General features: G+C 38.9%; 2 protein-coding genes and 1 pseudogene across 2 annotated transcripts; 1 reads left to right on the top strand and 2 right to left on the bottom strand.

Annotated features, from left to right (window-relative positions):
* Window positions 1-1,702: 1,702 nt before the first annotated feature.
* On the bottom strand, window positions 1,703-6,975 carry LOC116246311 (protein phosphatase 1 regulatory inhibitor subunit PPP1R7 homolog). Its single transcript, XM_031618134.2, has 6 exons — window positions 6,434-6,975; window positions 4,099-4,329; window positions 3,844-3,990; window positions 2,985-3,127; window positions 2,791-2,905; window positions 1,703-2,531 (listed from the first exon to the last, which is right to left on the bottom strand). The coding sequence occupies exons 1-6, from the start codon at window positions 6,704-6,706 to the stop codon at window positions 2,451-2,453; spliced, it is 990 nt and encodes a 329-aa protein (XP_031473994.1). The 5' UTR covers window positions 6,707-6,975; the 3' UTR covers window positions 1,703-2,450.
* A 2,340-nt stretch (window positions 6,976-9,315) lies between these two features.
* LOC116245696 (nuclear pore complex protein NUP35) lies at window positions 9,316-13,670 on the bottom strand. The gene is made up of 3 exons (XM_031617205.2): window positions 12,679-13,670; window positions 10,852-10,963; window positions 9,316-9,723 (listed from the first exon to the last, which is right to left on the bottom strand). The coding sequence occupies exons 1-3, from the start codon at window positions 13,251-13,253 to the stop codon at window positions 9,418-9,420; spliced, it is 993 nt and encodes a 330-aa protein (XP_031473065.1). The 5' UTR covers window positions 13,254-13,670; the 3' UTR covers window positions 9,316-9,417.
* Window positions 13,671-14,522: 852 nt separating this feature from the next.
* LOC116249246 (pentatricopeptide repeat-containing protein At3g24000, mitochondrial-like) lies at window positions 14,523-18,136 on the top strand (annotated as a pseudogene).
* Window positions 18,137-20,034: the final 1,898 nt, after the last annotated feature.

Below are 20,034 nucleotides of genomic sequence, written 5' to 3'. Positions count from 1 at the left end.
TTGGTGAATTTTCTTTAACGGCATGAGAACGTTTTCGGATGAAAACCCAGCCTTTTATGCCACAGTGAGCCTTCAGGTAGCAAATCTCTAGATTCAAATGCGTATCCCTGTTTCTTGGGTACGGCTTCGGTTCAGAAACAGAACATCTGCTGAGCATTTTACGTGCATCAATTTCGTTCTCCGTCTTGGTTCATCTCTTCCTCTTGGGCTTTCTGTTTTCACGGAGTCGACTTTTGGATAATTGCCCGGAGTACGAATCTTAATGATCCTGAAACCAGTATCCTTTTGAGCAATGCCATCGATATTGATGCAATGAGCTTGAAACCAGAGTTCTTTTCAGCAATGTCATCGACATTGATGCATATGAGTGCAGACCATGGTGTAAAAGCCAATGTTGTTAGATGAGATGAGGCCAAGCGAAGCCTAAGATTCACGACCAAAATATATAATATTCATAAAATAATATAAAAAAAGAAAAACAACAATTAATATGCTACAATAATATAAAAAAACATATTTACCTCGTGTTGACCATTCATAGCTTATAAACAGTTAATAAACTATTACCTGACACACTATACAATAGAAAATCACATGAATTCAATCAAAACATATAAACAATAAAAAATTAAATAAGAAAAGAAAATTAAAATGATTATGACTTTTCTTATAGCGGACTACTTGGACACACATGGCATACTATGATGAAAATTAGAATCTCACAACAAGGGAGAAAGCAAGCTATGTCAAAAGCAAGAATATCAAGAAAAAAACTAATCTACTTAACAGCATCTTAGAATTTTTTTTTTTTAAAAAAAGGAAAAAAGAAAAGCTGCGAGCTGGCAGCCTTTATTAGAACAAAGAAAGAAAGGAATTTATTAGAACAAAGAAACAATGGAAAGACCATCGGTTGTCCTCATTTGTAATAGACATGCCAAGAATTGTTAGTCGTTGAAGAGAAGTTGGGTTGGGGAAGCTGGAAGGGCTTAGTGGGACTTCTAGCGACACTTAAAAAGTGACGGGAGAGGTCACTTCATTCAGTAAGGCGTGCACATAACAACGGTGAAAGCATCAAGATTCAAATCTAATGGTCGCCTCCAGTGTGGTACTTTATTGTGCTGCAAATTGTGGTAAGCACGACAACCGAGCTTATAGTGTACCGTAAGTCTACCATGCCCCATAATAAACAAGAACTTTGAAGGCATAAGGCTATGATCTTGAGGGTTTTAGGTTGAAGGCTGTTTCCCTAAATAAACATTAGAAAAAACTATTGTGCGTCAATACTAGTCTAACATAAACAGTCGATACTAGTCTAACATAAACAGCCCGAGTTCACCAAATTCAGCCGTTTAGGCTCTTTATTTGTGACTATTTGTCCTATACATGTTTAAATAGCGGTATCAAAGAGATAAATATGCCCAATTATTGTACGGTATGACGGTGAAACCAAGTGGGAGACCTGGCGTTTAAGCTCATGGTTTTAATGTCCACTGTAAGATAGTGTGCTTTTGCAAACCCCCATTTGCAAGAGTTACCAAGGGAAAGTTGCGCCCGCAAGTCAGGGAAACCCCATTCAAAGATCCTTTTCCACAGGAATTCATGAGAGACATAGTTTTAAGACAAAGTTTGAGTGGTCTGGGCCCATAAAGAGAAACAATACAAGTAGGGCCCATGTCCTGAAATGGACTTTAGCAAGCTGCGATACAAGCCAAACAAGAGCTGGCCTTATTCAGGCTCATTCATTGAGAATAAATAATTGTTCACAAATATTCACTGTTTCATATACATCTCATAAACAAGCTCAGTACAATAAACTGACCTTTTAATACAAAACAGGAGTGTAGGAGCAAAAAGGGAAGCCGATTCGTTCGCTTTTGGGATAAGAAAAACCACAGTTTACTCATACAACTAATTTGATGAACAAATTCAAGCACTCTCACTAGCTGAACACAGCTCCCAGATCAAGAGATTAACAGTTGCGGGTGAAATGCCTCATCCAGGGAAAGAACAGGTGGCTTTCATTAGAAAACAGGATGCATTGTGGTTTTCTGTGTGTCCCTTTTCCTAGAAAAAGGGATTTCTCCTCCGCCATGCAGGCAATAGACAAACATTTAACCAGGACAGTTTGTCTGGTCCCTATTCCCAGTTAAGCAGCGGTTGAGTATATACCATTCGCCCACACTATTGAACACAGCAGAACGTCAGTGATGTACAATGATGTACATGCTTTAGTGTAGCACCTTTTCTTTTTGCTAGTCCGAAAACTGTCTCCTAGTCTCAACTAATGCTGCCACGAACTGCCCGTTCCAGACTTTCGTCCAAAATCGAAACAAAAACATAGGACCATTAAATAGTTGACAAAATTTATAAGTACATGACAATCAGGTATACCACATGAACAAGTAAAATCCACTGGTTCAGCAAAATAACTAATAAGAAACAATCAAATCCTACAAAAACACATGAGAATCAATCTGCTGCAGATTTGGAAACACATTCCTCAGCATGCTTGCATAGTCCGGCAACTTGGCCTGTACAAACCAAGAAACACCATATTTTAATGATTTTCTATCCAAGAGGATCAGTGCAAATCATGTGATTGCAAGTTAACTTAATTTTGCTCCTCACACATGAAATCCTGCTAATCAGCCTTTGAAAAAAGAAAAGGTTGCTTTCCTTAATCAGTGAGCTACCCACTGCTGGAAGAGTTGAGCCAATCAATTTTGCACTCTAGCGTTCCCTAATGAGGATTACTACAACAGAATTGTAACCAAGATCAAGGAGACATACACATGGGTTGTGCTCAAGGTATATGGTCGTAAGCTTCTCTTTGGAGCTGGCAACTGCTGACTCAATGCCCTCCAACGAGACAATTTGATTGTCATTCAACCATAAGTCCTCCAATCTGTAAGTGTCAGTGTCAGTCAAACGCACAAAATTATACCACTTGCAACTTGCAAGATCGGATGATCTTATGTTCCTACCTTGTTAACTTCTCAATATCACTAATTTCTGTGACTTTATTTGACGACACATCCAACACACGGAGGTTAATTAATGTGGATAATCCTTCCATCTTAGATATGCCATTATGGCTCAGATACAGCTCCTCCAAAGCAATACACTCCTGTAGAGATGCATATATTATCAATCACATCAGACTGCAATTATGCAGATTTCAGACATTTTAAAACATATAACAAGGATATCACAAACACAAGTAAAAACAATCCATCCACTCAATAAGATGCCACTTCATGAATTTTGGGAGTATAATGATTTGTGCAATTTCTTCCTCCAGAAAAATTAATTACATTTACCAATATAATTTTCTGATTTCCCACAAGCATGATGCAAGTAATCCAACAAAATATAGGCAAAGCTTTAATGCAAATAGATTACCTCGGAATAGCTTTATGCAATTCTGGACACAACATTGATTGGTTTTCACAAAATAATAATATGTCCATGAATTTCATGACCAACAATTATGAAGTTTCCGCTGTTCCATTTCTTTTAAACCGTTTGTAACAACACTGTCAAGAATCTCAAATCCCAAATTTCCCCTTTTTCTCCAGTAAGCTTATAATGAGACCAAATTTTGATTCAGACAATACAGGATTTCCCAGAGCGGAAGATAGGAAAGAAGTAAAAAGAAAAAAGAGATACTGGAGATGAAATTAAAGTCATGCAAAATAACTTGGAAACAGTTTCTAGTCAAACTAAAAAGTAATGCAAATAGCCAGGTCAACTAAATTCTAAAAGTCATGCATACGAACATCAGCTTCTTTAAGAAAACAAAGAAGGGGATCTTCTAAGCAAACAACTTCAATAATTGCATACTTGAAATCCTAACATAGACGTTAAACGGTTGCTCTGCAAGCTTAGCTTCCGTATGTTCTGTAGCCCACAAAGGTTTACTGCACGTATTCGATTCCTGCCCAACCAAAGCTCCTGTAATTTTTTCAGAGTATGCAAATTTTCCATTACCTGAAATAGAACATCAATCAATATGTCAGTTTCAGCAGTGGCATGGAAGGACAAAATAATGATTTATGATTTCTAAGTTTATAATTCAAGTAGTATGAGAGTTCCTACTCGTAATCTATTTGAGCCAAGTTCAAGAATTTGCAGTTCATGCAGGTGCTCCAGCTCCTCCATTTTAGTCACTTCATTCTTGGAAACATAGAGCTCTTTAAGCGTGTTTGATACTTTAGATAATCCATTCAAGGAAGATATCTCATTGAACGACACATCAAAAAGCAGAAGGTTCTTGAAATTGCTGACATCCGGTAATTTTGTAAGCTTATTATCCCTTAGAACAAGCTCCTGCAGCATTACAAAAAAAGGTTCTCTTTTCAGAGAGATGCGAGAAAATCCACAAAATAAGTCAATGAAACTTTATGAAAGCTCTAAGCGCCCTCTTCTAATGGCATTGCGATAAAGGAACATAACAGTGAACTGGATGAAGTTCCTAGTCTCCTAGACATGCAAATAAGATATATGGGACTGCTAAATGCCAACACATATAATTAGACAAACATAAAAAAGAGGCTGCCCATGAAAAGTATGCCTCTATTTTTTGGTGTTAAACTTTACAACAGAAAAAAGCGAGATTGCTTTTATATGCTTTCTTTCTTATAGATCAGTTGATTCCTTGACTAATAAAAAAGAAAATTAAATACTGCTTGCTACTGACATAGTCTAATCACTTGCTTGCTTGGAAGTGCAGGTCTTCTCAAGTGCTCTTTCATTAAGCAAGACATATTTTAGAGTAGACATTTTAGCTCAAGCAAGAATGATGGATTTTTTTCACTTGAGTTTCATTATACTTTTATTGTTAGATTTTCTTAAGGTAACGTAAATTTGAATAGACTCAAGAAGTTTGAATCAAGGCTAAAAATAGGACGTCAAATTATAGAGTAGACAGTCATGGAAATGAACTATAGGTACCTACATTGTAAAGCAGTCAGAAGGATCAACTGCGAAGTAATAACTAATAAGTTCACTTGTGTTTCACTTTCTGAGGAGTAACAAGTTCACTTGTCAGAACCACCAGTCGACACTTGGGACTTCAGGACAGACAAACATGAAAACTTATTTTGGTATAATGGCAATGACATACGAGGAAAAGATATAATTATCAAGTGAAATAGAGAGAGCAGTATAACTGACATGCTTTTGCTGAATGACAGGAACAGGCAATTTTTTATAGAAATGTTAAGACTAGTGCTGTTGACAAAAAGGAAAGATAAGGACCTAACTTGTTGGTTCAAGTTAACTGTAAGGTTCATATGACCAGTCCTTTAATGTTTAAAATTTAAACTGCTCTTTTTGGAATAGTAGTCATTAACAATAAAAAGGAAAGCAATTTTGCTGTTGCAAGGTTGAAAATGATTGGCACAAACTTAACCACAAAATCAACTGCTGTTTCTGGAAGGTAAAATCAGAAGATGGGTTTTATTGGGAAATTTCCCCCTTTTGACAGAGAAAAGTATCAACAGAGAACAGATTTGATGCGAAGGACCTTAATGATAAGAGCCGGATGCAGAACGGAGCATCACAAGTCTCCATGTGCAAGTAGGCACTGAACTGACGTCTCGTTCTAGCTAGAAAAACTAACGGTGAGAGTTTGAGTAACAAATTTTAAGCTAAGTTCTTATATCGCCAGAACAGAAATGGATGGGTGAAACTATCAACAAATTTCTGTCTGAAACAACACTTAGTTGACTCTAGGTCGGTGTAGACCAGGACAATATTGTAGCAGTTAAGCCACCTACCTCTAGAAGACAGAAGTAGCATACTCTCATAATAGAACCATTCTCTCTACAATGTGTTAGGATTTTTCTAGTTAGTGCTCAACTTATTGTAACGACATAAGCATGGAAATTCAGAGAAATCATTTTGAATCACACAAGCAGCCACTTCTACATGCTCCTCCTGTTAATCAAGGCTGCATTTGACGGCACCATTTGGAATCACATGATTTTCGAACCACATGAATTCGAATCATATGAGATGCACGTACCATCATTTGTTATCCATAAAATCGATAAACCCAGGTAAAACGTACACATACTAATTCCATATATCGAATACCATGGAACCTGAGAATAATCAACTGGAAAAGAAAGACATATTAAGCCTCGAAAAGTGAAATGCCAAATAGGCCGTCCGTTGACAGGGAAGCTGGGCGGATTAGTTTGGATGGTATACTTGTTTATCGCACTTCATTAATCCCCAAGCACCAATATTCTGAAAATCTCAATCTTGAGATGAAAATCATATACTTAGCAATCAAAATTCCACTAAAAACCACAAATACGATCCTCACTGACTGGGAAAAAGGAAACTTCAACCATACAAACAACGATAAGAGGTCAAATAGACATCAACAAACGAGATAAAGGGCAGCATCGAATATAACACGTACGTGAAGCCCGGAAATTGCAGCCCATCGAGAGAGAGGTTCAACACTCTCGTCGGTTAAGAGATTCTGGCGGAGGCAGAGCTTCTTCAGCAGAGAGAGTTCGCCGATTCTTGGGTCCAACTCCGAGAGTCGATTCGCCGTCAACTCCAATTCCACCAGGCTCCTGGGGATCTCAATCCCATCGAGATCATGGAGTTGGCAGCTTGTCAGATCAAGGCATTCCCCACACGAATCGTCTGCAGCTCCTTCATGGAGCCCCGGGTGCGCTTCCTCCATAGAACTCAAAAGTGGTAAATAAAATCCAGAAAACACAAACAGGAACTAAAAACGCGAATAGGTTATCGAGGTTAGTAGTCTGCCGAACGTTTGGGGAAAGAGAAGGACGAAAAGGAAGAAGAGGAAAGTGAAATTTTTAAAGCAGATGGAGACGAAGAGGAGGCATCTTTGAGATGCGCAGTGACGATTGCAGAAACATGAAAATATCGCTATTTTTTCTGCATTTAGAAATCAGTGAACAACCGGCCGGTACCATCTCGATATTATCACGGATTTCTTAATTTTCATACTTTTAAACACACAAATGGTCACGTACTGCATGTGATCATTTCGATTTTTGCTCTCGAAAACAAATCTTATTCAGGAAATCCAGTCGTTTAGATTTCTGAAATGAAAGAAAACCAGTTTTTATTGAAAATACAGTGACCTTATTTCGTTGTTCTCCTGAGTCGATGAAATGCCAAGTATCCGATATTTTCAAAGAGTGGACCAATATTAAGATATTGGCATTTATTGACATATTAACTTCCTGCCTATATTTTTCTCAAACTGTTTGAATTTGTACAATTTATATTGTTAAAATATATAGATGAATAACTTCATTGATTTTTTCCAAGATATGAGTCTTTCTATCTAATTTCACTTTTTCAACGCCTTATGTTATTGAATTTTCTCAGGATTCTACCCTTATTGCTTTAGAAATTTCTCAAGTTCATTGAAACATGAGAAAGTTCATATAAGTTGTCAAAATCTGCGGCGTATCGTCTGATATTTATCCTATCAGTCACAAACTGGAATAATGCTAACTGAGTGTAGAAAAACGAATATGCTCTATTAAATATTGTAATTTTTAAAAATAAAAAATTGTATAATACAACTCCCTAGAGGCTGCCTATTCAAAATACTTCTCTAATATCATTTTTTGAAGTTTTTGATGTGAAGTAGGAACCGATATTTACAACATTTGTTGGGACCCGTTTAAATTTGAGGTTCACGCTTGTGGCGTCTTAGAACAGCAATTTATGGTTCTGCTTGGTCACAAGACCGACCTAACAGTAGTCAATGGTTGCAGCTTTGGTTTACTCTGATATATATATATATATATATATATATATATATATATATATATATATACACATTTTTTTTCCAATCTGTAAGCAACACACTACGCGCTTACACCGACACTTGTGTTCCCACAATTGGTCACTTTGATGTTGATGGACAGTTGTTTTAGTAAATTTTCAGTGAGAGGTTTACAATTCCCATCACAGCCTAGAGAAAAGATGGCGGAAACCCACCTCTCCCCATTCCCATTGAGAGACAAATGAGCTCTTATATCGTTTCAATTTTATCAGATGTCTCCAAAAACACACATGGACTCACTTGCAGACCAAAACCTGCAATCAGATCTCAGTTTTTGCGTTAAAGAGAGAGAGAGAGAGAGAGAATCGATGGTTCTCAAGTTATTCAAAACCAAAGGCGCCCATTGCCATTCTCTTGTCGCTGAATTTACAGAAATAGAAGGAGAAAATGATGCAGAAATTCTCGTAGACTTTGTAGTGGCAAATGGCTGTCAACTTTGTGTATTAAATGGACGGTTGGGTTCGGAATCGTCTTTTCGTAGCGACAATTTTGAACAACTCCCGTGTTCATTTGTCAACTAAAAGACACATAGGCATAATTAGTGCAACCGGAGAAATTTGCTTTTATTTTTCTATCAGTATCATGGATTTTTTCTTTCATATAAACTCCTAAGCTTTTTCAGCTTGAAGGTCATCATAAGACTAAGAGTCCATTAATCCGTTAATTTAGACGGAACTCATGTTACTTCATTGGAAGTACGAAGGCGAAACACAAACAACTCGTATTACAACAAGCAGCTTACATCTGAAGTTGGTCGCATGAACAAGCAGCTTTTTCTCCTTTCTTAGCTCAGAATCTCACCAACTGCAAGAATATAAGCCTGGCCTGCCACTTGCGGAAGACCGTGAGCATCAACCGCTGTCCCGGTTTGCTTGGATTCCAAGCAAAAAAAGAATATACATCCCACAAGATGCTCTCATATTTGGAAACCATCCATGTGCGAAGCCGCGTTAGGACCAGATCCCACAATAAACAGTGTGAAAAAAGGCAAATTTCAATACAATCCCCGTATGACAAATCAAAACATTCCTATAGTGTCGGTTATGATATGTATCCGTCTAGAGATTTGCTCTTCTATACCCTGCAGAATGTGAGGCCTGATTCCTCCAAGGCTTCACACATGAAAGGATTGCTCAGACTTTTGGAGTTGCAGAAACTTTGAGAGGAGATGAACCAGTCAAGTGTAAAGAGAAGAATGGCTAGGACCACCATGACGCTCCACTAGCAGTACAGTATCGCCTTGCTATGTCCAATTTTGTCATAAAAACAGCCCGACTTCCAGACAACCCCAAACAGAAACAACAGAACTAAAGGTGGAGATTCTGGAGAAAGTACCGCGAACAAAAGTTATAGCCTTCTTCGGAAAGCCCAAGGATACAGTTTTCTGAGGAAAAAGAGAAGTTTTTTGGACAACGGAGAAAATGAGGTAGTTGTCAAAGCTTGCAGAAGAACCAGAAAAATAATGATTGCAATAGGAAAAGAAAGATTTATAGAATTAGCACCACCAATATATGCCAAACACAAACAAAAATGTTGCAGCAGAATTTGATCAAGATTGTAGAAGCAACTCAAATGCCAAACATCAAATCCACAATTCTCGACAGAACAGATTTTGAAGGTGAAGCAATGGCACCAACAGAACTGCGGCTGCTATCTTCAGGTTGTGGGTAATATGGCCGGGGGGAAGCCTTCAAATGACTTGTACCTGAGCTTCTATCAGATGATGGTGGCGGTAAAACCATGAAACCTTGACTGCTGAGTTTGTTGCTCAGGGAATGACGCAAGATTGGATCCAAAGGCTTCACCCCGACGATAAGAAGGCCATTTATCTGCAAGCCGTTCTTTGCAAGAGCCTTCTGAGCATCAAACCGGCTCTGCAACATGAAAGAAAAATATTCACAAAGAGGAAAAGAAACCCCTAATTTGGACCAACACAAACAGCAATTTGACGAATAGGTAACTTTTATTTCAACTCTTTATCTATGTACCATCAACCATTCTTTACAAACCTCCTGCTTCACAGCAACATTGACACATTAACTTGATCAATGATCTAGTTCCTTTTTTGTGACAAGCATTTTTCACGTTTGCCCAGAAGGGCTCCACAACCTGTCTAGATGGGTTTTCCCTTCACGTCTCCAGGTTGGAGGAGGTCTAATTCATCGGACGAAGAAAACCGATGGGGTGGTGATACCAGGTGCCTTTGGAAAAAAGAGAACCGGAAACTGTTCTTCCATAAAGCAGCAACATATATATTTGCTCCTTCATATAAGGATGAAAATGAGTGAGGAAGTGATACCAGGGGCCTCTGCACCAAGGACAACTGAAAACCATCCTATGAGATATAGATTTGTTACTTAAGCATCATATGATCATAGTTTGCATTGTTGATCACTAAACGTCGGTGGTATTCTTATGTTTAAATCACTTTAAATTAAATCAACCAATTAACTGACCAATACAATTATCAAAATAACCATTACAATATTACATGATGTTTGCGCACTTAGAACTTTTGTCATTGTAATTACATTAAGGTTTTATTAACTTATTCATAAATACTATGAAGTTTTAACGCCACAACTATTTAGCACCCATAGACAAGTTGCCAGTATATATCTTAAGTTTAACAACGTCAAGGGTTTGATCCACATAACATATGAAAGATGGGAATGCTACAAGGCACACAAGGAGTTTCCAGGCTCTAAGTACACTGACAAGATCTGGAGATAGCAATTTTAACCCATGCCATTTCTATTTACTTAGAAAGAAAAACATATCTTCTTGTTCCTTATATAGTCATATTCCATAAACATTCTTTTCAAGACCTTTCTAGACCGTTTTTGATTTGACAGTAGAAATGGTTCAAATGTGTAATCTTGGGTAGGACCTCATTCCTACTTGGGAGTGGCTTATGAAGCCTTATGCCTCCAGAAACCTTGAGAATACAAGGGGCTGGAGCATGAAATTAGGTGTTATCATCGAATAGAAGAGAAAAATACCTGATATAAAATGTGCATCCAGTTTGCATCTCTTGGACCAGGGATATGCTTCAATATAATACCACATTTTTCAAACTCCCTTAATACTAGATTGGTGTCCCCTGGACCAAACCTGAGGATGTCAAAATTTTGATCAATACACTAACATGTATAATATGCTAAATATACAGAATGATCAAAACAAAAACATATGCATTAACCCAGGGTCAGTCAATAATATATCCATGAAGTATTTAACTATCCACAAAGCATCACTGCAGAAAAGACAAGTAGGAAAATAACAAAGCTAATATATCAAAAGACAACATGACAACATGATCATTATAGTCCATCATCATTTATAGGCAAGATACACAAAAAATTCGTCTATCTAGTTCTGTGATGAATTGGTTAGTTTGGAAAGCTCCATACCACTATGAAACAATTAACGATATAAATGGTTAGGTTATGGTTGCAGGAGATGATTTTTTTTTCAGCTGTACCAAATTCAATATGATCCGTTATACAACATATTCACACACATCCACATCAAACCATTTACATCCTAGCAACAACTTGTTCTTACAAGAGACAAAAAGGTGACAGGATGCATCATGCTTCACCTTCTATTTAGGATAATTTTCACTATGAACCCCCAAGTCAGAAGGAATACAGAGCTGGCATATAGTCATATACAACGCATTGAATCAAGCTTGTTTATTACAATTTTCATTTCTTTTTCCCTTTTCATGATGTGAATTGGTGGTTTCTATCTGCTTATTGCTGAGGTTCAGCCTCCAAGCTAAGTCACACGGGTGCGCCAACTATGTGACGCACCCGCACCGATGCGGGTGCACTGCGGCCCAACATGGCACCCGACTCGGTCAAACCGAATCGGGTGCTGCTGACCCCATCCGTTCTTCTTTTCTCTTTTTTTTTTTCACTTTTTTTTCCTTTCATATCTTTCCCTCCCCACTTATTTTATTTAATAAAACATTGGATTTTGTATGAGATTAAGGTAAAGCAAGACAGAACCAACAAGAGAAGTGAAAACACTACATGGTTCTTGACTTCTTTGAGATTCCAAAAGAGATTGAACGACATCACATGATACTTTCAGGTTACAAAAGACAACAAATATGCCCTCAGATCTAATTTAAGTTCACAATGAAGCAAGAAAAGATCAGTATATTTCAGTTTTCATGAATTCACCGGATCATTTCGAACAAGATCCAACATTTAAAGTAATAAACTTCTGCAGTAACTAAAATGGTCAACTAGTCACTTGATTAAATGCAAGCCTCCAGCAAGAACTCAAACATTTAATGGTAAATCTATTCTGAAATTTCCAGCCAGGAATAAATACATGCTGCGCCGACATGCCAATCTCTACTTATTTAACATAATAACCATAGCAAGATTTACATGAAAAAAATGAAATAAATCAACCTACGGGCTCATGCAAAAGGTGAAACATTAAGAAGAGTGTGAAGGACAAAGCAACGGAAGTGTAGACTGCAATGTCCACCAAATATTGTGCTACTCCGAATAGCCTGAAAAGAGCACTATAGAGATTCCATCGCTATGGCTAGTCAAGTCCATGATCCAAATACCGAATGGTGAGCAATTAATCCCTATCATCAATTGCAGAACTAAAATAAAAACAACCCCTAATGTTGAACGGAGAGGCCAGTATGAACTGAAAGCATGAGAAAATAACTATTATGCTATTCTCAAACTCCACAACGGTGGGGATTGTGATGAACTTTGGGTTCTGTATAAAATGGCTATAAGAAATTTAAATGTGAAAACCCCATCTTCTAAACTAAAAATCGATACAGAAGATACCCGTAAACTGTAACCCATTCTTCTTCATCCAAGCTACCAGAAGGCAAGCTATTTCTCTGCACCTCTGGCCTAGCAACCTCTCTGGGTGGCGGCAGCATAAGCAGGCCCGTACTTGTCTCCGGGTGCTGGACGATTCCATCCACCGGTGATCCTTTCCTCTGCTCCTCACCATTTGCAATGCCCTTCCCATGTGACCACCAGCTCGAGCTACCGGGGCTATGAGACGCCGAAAGCCCCTGAGGAGGTGTGACATCTGTCGACGCACCGAAGCTCAATTTCCCTTTCAACGGAGTCATCGAATCCCTCGAAGGGGTTCTCATCTCCGATTTGAAATCAGGGGACGTAGGGTAGTCTCCGACTCCAGCCTCCGGCGAGAAGTCGACTCGATCTTCCAAAGTATAAATCGGAGGCGGCGGAGGGTCTGCACCCCCGAAATTCTCCCTCCACAGAGCAGATACCGCGGCTGCCTGGCCAGGGGTCGAGAATTTCCCTTTCTGGCAGACGGGCGATGCTAGATCCCTGAAAAGCAAGGACTGCCGTCCAGTCTTGGGGCTTTTCTGAAACTGCGTACTCATCTCCGATCACGAAGATAAAACACCAAAGCAGCAAAAACCTGGAAAAACCCCAGAACAATGATCTTGCTTTTCTGCGGTTTTGAACTAAAAAGCACCGCACTGATCAGACGCGGTGTCCAAAACTTCACTTGAATGAAAAATAACAAGAAACAATAAATAAATCCCCGGAAACCGAACTTTTTTTTTTTGTTCCTTTTGGGCTCAAAACCTTGAAGAATCAAGAAGCTGCACCAAAAGCAAAACTTTCCGGGGATTATCCGATGGTTTTCTCTCTATAGTATCACGAAAATCGCATGGCAGATCGAGGGAGGCGATCTAGAACGAAGAAGATTTACTGGGGGGAACTGGTTGGAAAGATTAGGGTTCTTAGAGTTTCCCCCCAAAAATTTCCTTCTTTTTGGTTTTTTGAAATAGGGGAAAGAATTTTATGGGAAGCCCCCGTTGGTGTTCGGGTTGCCAACGGGGTCAAGTTACTGAAACCTTCCCATGTTTTACATGAAAAGACAAAATCATCCTACGAATGTTTAAAATTATTTTTTTAAAATGTTTGAGCAAACGCCCCCTAAAAGTATTAACATCAGCAATGATCGCTAAGCACCCAAATCAAATTATTACATACCTTTATCCCACGCCGCTTGAAGCCTCTTTTTATATTTTTCTATTGACAAACTTGGTTTTTCTAGATAGAGCCGGATATTTCAATTTCTCGTACTTTTCATTATCTCAAACAGGTTGGGGGTTGATAAACATGGCCGTCAATCGGTTCAGTCAATAGCAGTTCAATTTTAGGTTCAAGGCCTTTCTGCCCTTTCTCGTTACAAAAGTACAAATTTCTGACTTTGGCTTTTTCATTCACCTCATTTTTTTCTGTCATTATTACAAACTTTGCAGAAAGAGAACTCATGCATTTCTACGGTGATTCACATTGGGGTTTGAGGCTCTTACAGCTTTTGCTTAGACAACAAACTTACCAAGCAGATACGTATTTAAATTTTATGAGTCACCAAAGTAAGGTTGTTATTTTATATGTGAAACTTCTCAATTCTTTTTCCAAAAAACTTTATTTTTAATCACTTTGATGCATGCCCAGTTTAGCTGGTTGGGCTGGTTATACCACTGCAGTGTCAAGATGAACACAAGTTGTCTCCTCGCATATACCGCCCTAGACCTTGGAGAGCAAAGGGAAAGAGGGCTTCGCTTTCATTTCATCAATGGAATTATCCTTCAGCTTACCCAAAAAAATCTCTTATTTGCATGGAAAGTAATTCGCGAATGTAACGCAGAATCAACTTAAACATCATCATAAGTCGTCACCACGTTACTTGTAATCCTTCTATAAAATAATAGCAAGCTTCATATATGCAGTAGATCAGTGCTAACATCAGAATATTATTTCACACCACTTGCTTTGCCATATACAATTTTAGGAAGTGGATACCTTCAAGGAGCTGACTACGCCATGGCCTGCCTGGTTGAGAGTACGGATGAGAACTGAAGACTGGAATGGACTTGGAGAAATACGACGAAGAAGACTACCTCCCACTCTGTCCGCACCATCGTCACGCTCCAGACAGTCGGTTGTTCAAACAGTTTCAAAAAATTGAACTAAGACTCGAGGAGGATTCATATTTCAGTTGCTTAAAAAGTTAAAGCCTCGTTTCCTTTTTCTTTGCTTCTCTGCCTTCTGTATCTCGTTCTCTATAAGCCGTAATTTGAAATCTGAACCCTCCCCATCACTCATGCGAGCCTTGTTAAATGCTCAAACCGTCCTGATTAGCCGGTTTCGTGAAGAAGAGGGATTTTTTCCGTCGAAATGGCCGCAACCCAGATGGTTTTTCCTTTTCATTTCCACCCTGGGAGCTCAGGTTCAGGGCTAGGAAGGCCACCATCGATGATCTGCATCGGCTGTGCAAGAAGGGTGATATGAAAAAAGTGACGAAAGTATTGGACCAGCTTGCTAAGCAAGGGATTAGGCCCAATTACGAAACGTGCCTTCGAATCTTGAGGAGATGCATTAGCGCCAATGCTCTCCAGGAAGGCAGGTCGATCCATTCCTGCCTGATGAGAAATGCAGTGAATCTGGATTTGTTCCTGAGGAACACGCTAATCAGCATGTACAGCAAATGTGGTGGTCTCGGAGACACCCTCGACGTGTTTGGCAGAATGCCTGAACGAAGTGTTGTGTTGTGGACGGCCATGATTTCTGCGTTTGGTGGAGAAGGTCGAAAAGGGGAAGGTTTGAGGTACTTCGGATTGATGAGGAAGGAAGGAGTTCAACCCAATGCGAATACTTTTGCTACTGTGATTACTATATGTTCTGAACTGAGCAAGGGGGGGTTGGGGAGAGGATTGCAAGGCCTTGTTGTGAAGTGTGGCTTTTACAGTGATGTCTTTGTTTTGAGCAGCTTGATTGGCATGTATGCGGGCTTAGGTTGCGTGGATAGTGCAATGGAGGTGTTCACCAAGATGCCTGTGAGGGATGTAGTTGCTTGGAACTCGATGATTGCTGCATATGTGCAGAGCGGGTTTAGCAGAGAAGCAATTGAGCTATTTTTAGTAATGTTGGTTGGGGATGTTCAACCCAATAATTATAGTTTTGCTACAGTCCAGAAGGCTTGTGCTGGTCTGGGTTGCGTAAAATTTGGTAGTAGTGTGCACGCTTGCATAATGAAGATGGGTTTTGATCTGGATGTGTTTGATGTGGGAATTTGCAGGAGGCCCGTCGAGCTTTTGATAACATTGCCAATAGAGATATTGTGGCTTGGAACACCATGATCAGTGGCTACGTACAGAATGGTGTTGGTGAAGAAGCAATTGAACTCTACTGCCAAATGGTCCTTGAAGGTTTTATTCCTAACAACATAACATACGTGAGCATTCTGAAGGCAGTGGCCATTCTGGAAGATGGTGTACTATGCAACTGTTTACATCCACTAGTGATCAAGAGTGGGTTTCTTTCAGATGTTTATATAGGCACAGCTCTTGTGGATGCATATGCAAAGTCTTTGCTAGTGGAGGATGCAGAGAAAGTATATACAGAGATGCCGTACAGGAATTTGGTCTCATGGAATGCTCTCATAACTGGATACAGTCTTGCAGGGGAGTATAAAGACACCCTGAATCTTTACTGTCAAATGCAAAAGATTCCAATAAGGCCAGACCCCTATACATTCACTGGCCTCCTTTCTTCATGTTCTATGTCGAAAGCATTGGCTGAAGGTAGTGAACTTCATGCTCATTCCATTAAGATTGGTTTAGATTCTAATGTGTCAGTTGGCAACGTTTTGCTGGATTTGTACTCGAAATGTGGGTTGGTAGATGATGCATCAAGGGCCTTTCAATGTATTGGTGTCCCCAATTCTATTTCCTGGGCTGCAATTATATCAGCATTTGTGCACAACGGTGGGGAGGACAGTGCAGTCCTGTATTTCCGTGAAATGCATAGAGTGTTCAAAAACTTTGATGAGTTCTCATGCAGCAGTATCTTAAAGGCATCAGCTAGTTGTGCAGTATTGGAACAGGGGAAACAAATCCATGTACATGTGGTAAAATCCGGTCTCGAATCATCTGTATATGTTGGAAGTGCTCTTATTGATATGTATTCGAAGTGTGGTAGATTGGAAGATGCATACAGGGTCTTCAAAACTATGCCTGAAAAGAATGTTGTTTCGTGGAATTCTATGATAATGTGTTTTGCTCAACATGGCCATAGCGAGCAAGCTCTGTATCTATTTGAAGAGATGCAAAAACTTGGCATAATACCAACATCCATCACCCTCATTGGTGTACTTTTTGCATGCAGTCATGCTGGTCTGGTTGAAAAAGGACGTGAATACTTTGACATGGTGGTCTCCAACCATAGGATTTCACTAACAATCGAGCATTACACATGTATGGTTGACCTTCTTGGTCGTGCTGGCCATCTAAATGAAGCAGAGATATTTCTCAAGAATTGTCCCTTTGCATTTGAAGCTTTGATCTGGCGTTCTCTCCTTTCTGCTTGCAGGCTCCACAAGGATACAGTTGTTGGCAGTCGTGCAGCTGATCAATGTCTACTATTGGACCCATTTGAACCTTCAACTTACGTGCTTTCGTCAAATATGTATGCATCAAGGGATCGATGGGATGATGTGACAAGAATAAGAGCTTCGATGAAAGAAATGGATCTTGAGAAAGAGCCATGATGCAGTTGGATAAAGGTCAGAGACAAGGTTCATGTATTTGTGGCGGATGACAAGTTTCATCCTCTTAAGGAGGAGATATATGACAAGTTGGACATGCTGATGCCACAAATGAAGATGGCTGGTTACATACCTGATTTAAGCTTTGTGCTCCATGATGTTGATGATGAGTCCAAAGAACAATGCCTTCTTCATCACAGTGAAAAATTGGCTATTGCATTTGGATTGATTTCTACAACACACCCAGTACCAGTTAGGATTTTCAAGAACCTGAGAGTCTGCGGTGATTGCCATGCTGCTGCAAAATATATATCTAGAATTGCGGCGCGAGAAATACTAATCCGAGACACCAATCGATTCCATCATTTCATTGATGGCATATGTTCTTGCGGGGATTACTGGTGATATGTTGTTCAATGGGACGAGTGGTTGGATCTTTCTATATGCGGAGGGGTTATGCAGCCAACTGTCTTGGCTGCTAATCCACTTTGGAGTTGCATTGAGTAAACATGTTCCTAAGGCAATTCCAACCTACTGGAACGAGGTACAGGGAGCGAACTTTGTTCGCGTTTGAACGTCATCTGTTTACTCGTTAGGTGAATTTCAGCGAGGATGATTCAGATATTGTATGATCACGCGGAGTTATTTGACTGCTGCCTTTTTTGCAGTAGATGAGAGCAAAGCTCCTCTTTTTTTAGTTTATCGACATTGGACAATTTCATTGTCGGAATGGCTAGGAGGAAGGATTCTGATAAACTTATAAAAGCAAGGAAAAGTACTCTATGAAGATGAAGATGATAGCAAACCTTGGAGGTGATACTCCATCAATGAGGAGTCGGTTCGCGTGTCAACTGATCAACATAGGAGACTACAGATGTTAAACGAGGATAAAAGGTCTTCTGATCGAATACATTTGGTAGCGGTGAAGTTAGATTATATGATTAACAAATTTTTTTTCATATACCTAGTGAAATAAAAAATGATTTGAATTAATTTATGAAATCACACCAATAATTTTTGATGGGCTTGCATAACTCTCTCTCTCTCTCTCTCTCTCTCTCTCTCTCCAGTTCCTTCAACTGCTTTCTTTTGGCTTGGCTTGCGCAGCCTATTTTTGTTGAAAGCGAAAACGTAACTTAAATGGTTATGGAGCTTGGGTTACCTTGATATGAGGGTCAGGGAGCGTGTGTTGATGCTCGAAGTTTTTATGAGGTCCACGTTCAACTTCGCCACGTTCACTTTAACGCCAAATCAAGCCCGAACTTGCTCATCCTTCTAGCATCTCTTGCTTGATTCTTCAACGCGCATGATTAATGTAGACCAACAGCACTAACGGAGATATAAGAAAATAAACGAGATATAAAAAATTGGATGACGACTCTAGTCTTTTAGAGTTATCCAACCATCTAATCAGTATCTGTATTGTTTGATCCAACATGATGAACAGTTAAAAAAAAATTAATCCAACATGATGAACAGTTAAAAAAAAAATTAAAAGAACAATGTGATGGGTGTTTTCATCTTTTAAGATTAGTTTACTTTTTTTTTTTCAACCATCCATTGCTTTAAATGAACTACCTTGGTTATGGCTTGGTGACTTTAGATAGTTGGGCTCATCATTTACTCACTCGAAAATTAAATGGTGATTTTAGCTTTTTAGAGTCATCTAATCGTTTAATTTGTACCGTCCGATCAAACATGACGAATGGTTAAGAAAAAAATAAAGAGAAAAAGTGATGGACATTTTTATCTTCTAATATTAGTTTATACTTTTTCTCATTTTTTTTTCTTTTAATGATCCATGTGCATGGATGAGTTAGATGGCTAGGTCTAGATAACCGCAGTCATTATTCACTCATATACATGAGTTTTGACTTTTTCTTATTCATAGGTACGCTTGGATTCATACAAGCCAGTAAACAAACTAGCCAGCTAGGCCCTGGGCATCAGGTCGGGCCCGCCCAATGTACCAAACCCAAGCCCAGGCCCCACCCCATGCTCAAAACCTGAGCTCGGCCTAGCTCAGTTAAAATAAAAAAATATTTTTTAAAGTATAATTTTTTTTTAATATAAGAAATATTTTTAATAATGAAATATATATTATTAATAAAATAAAAATAATATTAAAATTTTATCGAGCCGACCCAAGCCTGCCGGAGCTGGTTTTTTTGGGCCCTCGCCCAAGCCTCATTGGGCCGGGTAGCCAGCATGTCGACATCGATAACTAGGGGCTTTACATTCATATGTCTTATATGGAAAACAAAATGCTGATTATACGAATGCAAGCACATTGAAGACTAAGTTCATCGCTATCTTCAATATTGAATGTTCTACAATAAACTTTTGCTTGAAAAATAGAACAAGAAAAACAATTTAGATTGTTGAAATTGCTGTTGTTATAATTTAGTTTGGCTAAAATAAACGCACGAGATCAGACGGTAACAGGTTATCTTTGTCAAAATTATGCTCTATCCAATGATTTTTATTCTTAATAAAATCAGGATTGCGTAAAGTACCAAATTTTTATACACTGAAAGTCATTGGTGTCTTATCTTGTTCATCTTTACAAATTAAATATAGCGGCTATATTTCTATGCATG

Source organism: Nymphaea colorata, chromosome 1 (genome assembly GCF_008831285.2).
Source record: "Nymphaea colorata isolate Beijing-Zhang1983 chromosome 1, ASM883128v2, whole genome shotgun sequence".
In the NCBI taxonomy this organism is placed as follows: Eukaryota; Viridiplantae; Streptophyta; class Magnoliopsida; order Nymphaeales; family Nymphaeaceae; genus Nymphaea; species Nymphaea colorata.
The sequence above is the reverse complement of the archived record's forward strand: the minus strand, read 5'-3'. Positions and strand labels throughout refer to the sequence as shown.

Coding starts and splice junctions, on each gene's coding strand:
- LOC116246311 (XM_031618134.2), bottom strand. CDS start 6,706: ATGGAGGAAGCGCACCCGGGGCTCCATGAAGGAGCTGCAGACGATTCG. Junction 3,128..3,843: donor CGTCTATGTTAGGATTTCAA/GTATGCAATTAT, acceptor GCATCTCTACAG/GAGTGTATTGCTTTGGAGGA. Junction 2,906..2,984: donor GATATTGAGAAGTTAACAAG/GTAGGAACATAA, acceptor TGACACTTACAG/ATTGGAGGACTTATGGTTGA.
- LOC116245696 (XM_031617205.2), bottom strand. CDS start 13,253: ATGAGTACGCAGTTTCAGAAAAGCCCCAAGACTGGACGGCAGTCCTTG. Junction 10,964..12,678: donor GAATGGGTTACAGTTTACGG/GTATCTTCTGTA, acceptor TGACATCCTCAG/GTTTGGTCCAGGGGACACCA. Junction 9,724..10,851: donor GGATGCACATTTTATATCAG/GTATTTTTCTCT, acceptor TTCATGTTGCAG/AGCCGGTTTGATGCTCAGAA.